The sequence below is a fragment of the Arachis hypogaea genome, chromosome 6 (assembly GCF_003086295.3).
Source record: "Arachis hypogaea cultivar Tifrunner chromosome 6, arahy.Tifrunner.gnm2.J5K5, whole genome shotgun sequence".
Lineage (NCBI taxonomy): Eukaryota > Viridiplantae > Streptophyta > Magnoliopsida > Fabales > Fabaceae > Arachis > Arachis hypogaea.
The window spans coordinates 19,512,836-19,518,486 of NC_092041.1; the positions used below are offsets into that span (position 1 = coordinate 19,512,836).

Genomic DNA, 5,651 nt, shown 5'->3' on the forward strand with positions numbered 1-5,651 from the left:
AAAAGCTTAACAACTTTTGTACGTATTAATTTTATATTTAATATTAAAACATGAAAATTTACTATGTTATTTTACTATTAATGTATGTAGCATTATATTATAAAATATAAAAATTAAAATAATTATTATATAGTTTAGACGGATTGAACTAAATATAAAAATATAAAATAGAATTATATTATTAAATTTTAGTAATTTTAATTAGTTAATAATATAAAATAAGATATAAGTGACTATTTATAATAATAGTTTTGGTTGATTAGACTAAAAAAAATAAAAAAAAAACACTCTAAATAAAAAGCCAAATTAACTTTAATATTAAATTCATTAATACGGTTTTAATTTTATACAATAGTTAGATAATAAATTAGTAAAAGCAAATGAAAAGATGACTTTAATTAGTATTTGATAAAATATTTATTTAGAATAATTAAAAAAAGTAAAAGTATGATATTATTAAAATAATACATTTTTATGTTTAAAATACATTTAAATAAAATATTTGTAAAATATAAAATTTAGAATAACATAGCTTCATGAATATTAATTATTAATCAATTATGAACTAACATAAAATTATAATACAATTTATTGACGAAAAATAATCAACAATTAATATTAATAAATATAAAAATTATCCAAACACTTTGATTAAAAGTATGAGTGGTTAATTATTATTTATTATTAATAATATTTTGTTCATAACTAAAACTAAAAATATAATTATTCAGATTTAGATTTTAGAAGAATAAACTTATAAGTAACAAATAATCTATTTTATCATGTATATTATAAATTAATGAATTAAATTAACTGATATGATGAATTATAATTAATTAATTGGTATAAACACTACAAGATTTTTGTTTATTTGTGGAGGTTTTTTTTCTTATTTGTGGAGGTTTATAACCCCCACCAAATAGTTTTTGGGGGTTTCTAAAACCTCCAAAATTTGAGGTGCCACGAGGTCTTTTGTGGGGGTTTTTAAAAACCTCCACGATCTATTCAGTGGAGGTTTTGTGTGTGTTTAGTGGGAGTTTTATACTGGTGTTTGTGGCAGTTTTAAATCACTTTTTGTGGCAGTTTGAAACCCCCACAAATTAATTTTCTCATTTACACACTACTCAAATTAATTTTTTTTACATTAAAATTTAAAAACTAAATCTTTTATAGCACAATAATTCCTCAATGACACCAAAAAAATAATAATTTCTCAATATAAGATAACTCTATATATATAAAAGTTCTCAATGTCAATAATTCCAAACATAATTACATATGATATTGTTCTTCATAACTATTACTTGCTTTTCATTAAAAAAAATAAAATAAAATAACTTCAATGTTTTAATATCATATAACTACATAATTGCAATAACAGCAGCTTCAGTAATGCACATGCCCATGGAGTTCTCCACACAAATGATTGTCACGTAGTGTAACTAAATAGCATGACCCTGCAGATTATTCACAAAAAATTATTCTATGAATAGCATGACCTTGCATGCCATTGATCAAGGACTAAATTTAAAAATTATTCAATGATACTGATAAACCAAAGTCTGAAAGCAGTAAACTCTTCTAATTATTCACAGAAAAATAAAGTATGGACAAGCTTAGGAAAAACAAACAAAAGGGAAAGAAAAAAAAATGCACAATGCTGATTGAATGATGAATGCATACCACACTTTTCACAGTGGAAATAGTTCTCTTGACCACCAACCCTGTTTTTAAATTAGATCATAAAAAATTAGCTTGTATGTCATAAATTCAAGTGACATAAGATATGGATATACTCAACACAGCTAAGTAAACCGTACCTACAGATTTCACACTCATCACAATGAATCTGTTGTTTTCCTATCTGCAAATTGATTAAAAAAACATTCAGCATCATTGAGGAAGTAAAAATATTAACAATTCCTAGCTGGAATTATGCATCAAATTCAGCCTAGTCCATCTCCAAGAAATAAGTTGGAAGAAAATACTTACCGGCTGCTCAGTGTTACAAATTGCACAAACAACCTGAAACACTTTAGAAACTATTTAAAATTTGGAAAACATTGAACTGATAGAAATTTTGAAATGGCCAAAAAGATAAGAAATTTTGCCATCCAAACCTCATCATAGCAGTAGGACCACCCGTCTCTATCTTATCTAAAATATGCTTCAAAGATAGATCTTCTTTTATGCGTACCATTCCCTTCTCAAGCTGATCTATTCAGCCAGTTCCTTGATACTTAGATCCTATGCATTCCATATTTTAGCATTAGTAATATGGACCTGAAATGCATGGTTTATATTATTGTCTCACTATTGGTTTTAAAACAATACACCACTAAGATCCAAAAAACTGCATGTACAAAAATAAGATTTTCTATAAGATAGAACATGTCCATAAAGTGAAATGAAATGCTAATTAACAATAACATTCTGAAACTTGTTGGGGATCGTACCTTTTTCATTTTTAGGGAGCACACCTTTTCCAGTCTTCTTAATGTTTAGGCTGAATTTTTTCACCCCTGACTCAGCCATCATAAAAACTTGAAATTCTTTTGTAGCACACAATATATAAATAAATAAATAAAATACTTAGTCAAAATTTAGTTTATTTTTCTAACAATCTAAACCAACTAGTTTACTTTTCCTTTTCAAAATTTGGATGGATTAATTTTTAGTCAAGAATAACTACTCTTACCAATAAATAATCAAAGCAAGCATGTGTCAACTAAGTTGGAACAACAAAAATGGATTCTGCTATTGACTTCAAAAGCTTAAGCAGTGTTACACAACAGCTTAAGCAAAAAAAGTCTATATCTATATGTTTCTACACTTCAAAGCCTTGATTTCAAAAGCTAATAGACCCAAAAAAAAGATTGGTTAATTTTTTTATAATTATTATATATATAAAATCATAGTTATAAACTCAATAGCATCTGAAGAAAAATTAATGCACTATCAACTTAAATGCCTTGTTGAATGAAAATGTAAGCTTTCCTAGTTTGTAAAAAGTATCAATAGTTATAAGGAGCATTCTCATATAAATAGGTTTCACTTGATTATCACTTGCAAATGATATGTTAAGAGTTCAGCATGATTCATAATTATGCAATTGCAGTAAATAAGCCCCACTAGCTAGAAAAGCAATTAGGTCACGCTAAAATCTAAATCATTAAGTTCTGTTCATTATCAGATGTTCATAAATAAAACAATCGATTATTAATAAAATGAACAAAAGTTAAATGTATTACCGTTTAGTGGTTTTGAAATGTCCATACAATGTTCAGAAGGAGATGTACAAAGGAAGTTATTTCCTGAAATACTATGATAAAAGAAGTATAGTGTCAATTAATGCATGATTAAAGGAAATTTAGAAAAAAAAATAAAAGTGCTACAAGTGTTTCTTCTTTTTAATAGGATAATCAGAATTTAGCTGTTGCATATCTAGGCAAAAAAGCTAATACAATTAAAGAACTCACATGTAACCTTTTGCCAAAATTTTTGGAGTGGGACCACTGAGATTATTAAATGACAAGTCCCTTCAAAAAATATAAGGTTATGGAACTGTACTTGACTGATTGAGGAGGTAAAGGTATTACAAAATTTCATAGAGGAGTAGAGGACATGCAAAAATGAAAGACCTGTCAAGTTAGTAACAAGTGGAGGGATCTGTCCAGATAGATTATTTTTGCTGAGCCACCTGAAAAGCTTGGCATGATTGAATTAGGAACCATGGAGTTAGAGAAACACTAATGAATAAAATTAAAATTTAAGGGGAACAAAAAAAACAGGGTTAAAATAACATCATCATCTATCTATTTGTTAAAACACACTCACAAGTAACTTAGTTGAGACAATAAGCCCAAAGAACTAGGAATTCCTCCAACAAACTGGTTACTGGAAAGTTCTAGAGTTTGAAGCTCTGACAACTTGCCTATCTCAGCCGCGATAGGACCAGATAACTGATTGTTCTGTAGTAACCTAAGTTCAGCAATGAAAAAACTCACTTAGTCACATGATAAAATGAGTTCATTGTATTTTATGACTACTTATTTTTCTCCTACCGTTGTTTGGCATCTATTAAAAATTAGTGGAAGGTTATTATGACTATTTATGAATAAAAAGCATAATAAACAAGGCATCTTTCAGATACTGCTGAGTCAACAATACACCACAATTCACCATTAAGTTTGAAAAGTATAGGCAATTTATGTGGAGAATAAGAGAGACACTCACAATGTTCGGAGATGGCTCAAATTTCCAATTCCTGACAAAAGAGTTCCAGATAAACCAGCACTGGCCATTTTCCTACCAAAAGCAGAAAGTTACCACCAACAACAAAGATCAGTATCATTAGAATACAGTGGATGGTATTAGAAAGACAGAGAAATGAATTTTTCCCAATATCTAGTCATTCTAATGACATCGCTTAAATTTGAAGGAATGGTTTCGTAGAACAAATTTTGAGAGAAATCAAGAAACTACAGGTTTTTCTTTTGGCCTATCCACTCTAGAATTGACCCACTGAAATAGTTAGCGAATAATTCATACACATCTAGAAGGCTATTGTCAATGAGCAGCTTCTTCAGTTCAAGAGCAATTTTAATAGCTACATGATTGGGAATCTGCAACCAACAAGCAAATCACAAATGATACTAACCAAATCGAATCCACATTGCAGCATTATCATCCAACCGCACCTACTGAGCAAAAATCTAGACAGAACATAGTAGTGATCCGCATTATCACCCAACCGTACCTTCACCTATAAGCACAAAACACAAGGGAATCGATATTCACACTATAGAAGCAAATAAACCAATTGAAATTGAACAGAAAATAGATTCCAAAATGATTGATTATGTACATTCATGCAATGAAGAAAATTTTCGATATCTATATTGAAATTGAGGTTTCGAAACGGACCTTAACGAAATCGTACTTGGAAGAAGCATTGCGGGAAGAGAATTTGTTTTTGGAGGAGAAGCTTTGCTTTTCATCGCTTTCTTCGCCGTTGGCAGATGAATGGCTGTAGCAGTGGCGGTGGCTGTGGCGGTAGCAACGGCAGGGCGATGGCGAGGACGACGGTTATGATTAGGTCTTGCTCCCTCTCCATCTCACTCGAAGCTACTAGAAGCTAGCCCTTGTTTGCATCTTTACTATGGGCTTTGAGAGTTTATTTGGGCCTTTAAAATACTGACATTTTTATTTTTGGGAGTTTTGTAAATTGTCACAAATAGATAATGTTGGGAAGGTTTTTAAAACCCCCACTATAAAACCTCCATCAATTAGTGAGAATCTTGTAGTGAAATTATAATAAATTATATGATATTTAAAAAGAAAATAAAATGAATAAGAAGAAAATAAAAAGAAATAGAAGAGATAAAAGATTATAATAAAATAAATTGAGTGTGAGAGTTTTATTTTTTTTTACAATTTTTATATCACATCCGTTTCAATAATAATAAATAAAAATACATTAGCTTGACATCTAAGAGAAAATGATGAGATAAAATCATAACACAGTTTTAAAACAAAAGCTTAAATTAAACTATAATATCATTGCACAACACAAATTGAAAGTAATTTCACTCTATAATATACCACACAAACAGGTAAATGACTTAAGCTTAATTACGAAATTTTTTTCT

At 29.0% G+C, this 5,651-nt stretch overlaps 1 protein-coding gene across 7 annotated transcripts; it reads right to left on the bottom strand.

Annotated features, from left to right (window-relative positions):
• Window positions 1-1,203: 1,203 nt before the first annotated feature.
• On the bottom strand, window positions 1,204-5,165 carry LOC112805414 (uncharacterized). Of its 7 annotated transcripts, none has more exons than XM_072196857.1 (13): window positions 4,927-5,163; window positions 4,661-4,765; window positions 4,237-4,308; window positions 3,838-3,981; window positions 3,642-3,700; window positions 3,480-3,539; window positions 3,252-3,322; window positions 2,457-2,522; window positions 2,121-2,247; window positions 1,993-2,025; window positions 1,821-1,864; window positions 1,684-1,724; window positions 1,204-1,457 (listed from the first exon to the last, which is right to left on the bottom strand). In XM_072196857.1, the coding sequence occupies exons 3-7, from the start codon at window positions 4,302-4,304 to the stop codon at window positions 3,255-3,257; spliced, it is 399 nt and encodes a 132-aa protein (XP_072052958.1). In that variant the 5' UTR covers window positions 4,305-4,308; window positions 4,661-4,765; window positions 4,927-5,163; the 3' UTR covers window positions 1,204-1,457; window positions 1,684-1,724; window positions 1,821-1,864; window positions 1,993-2,025; window positions 2,121-2,247; window positions 2,457-2,522; window positions 3,252-3,254. The 7 variants fall into 7 exon arrangements, with proteins under 7 accessions (XP_072052958.1, XP_072052955.1, XP_072052954.1 ...); XM_072196854.1 differs by having other exon boundaries at window positions 2,121-2,283; XM_072196853.1 differs by having other exon boundaries at window positions 2,121-2,283; window positions 2,457-3,322.
• Window positions 5,166-5,651: the final 486 nt, after the last annotated feature.

What these genes read in the sequence shown, in the direction of transcription:
- LOC112805414 (XM_025847802.3), bottom strand. Translation starts at nt 4,304, where the DNA reads ATGGCCAGTGCTGGTTTATCTGGAACTCTTTTGTCAGGAATTGGAAAT. An exon ending in TTGAGCCATCTCCGAACATT is followed by an intron (nt 3,982 to 4,236) that starts GTGAGTGTCTCT and finishes TGCTGAACTTAG; the next exon opens with GTTACTACAGAACAATCAGT. An exon ending in TTGTCTCAACTAAGTTACTT is followed by an intron (nt 3,701 to 3,837) that starts GTGAGTGTGTTT and finishes CAAGCTTTTCAG; the next exon opens with GTGGCTCAGCAAAAATAATC.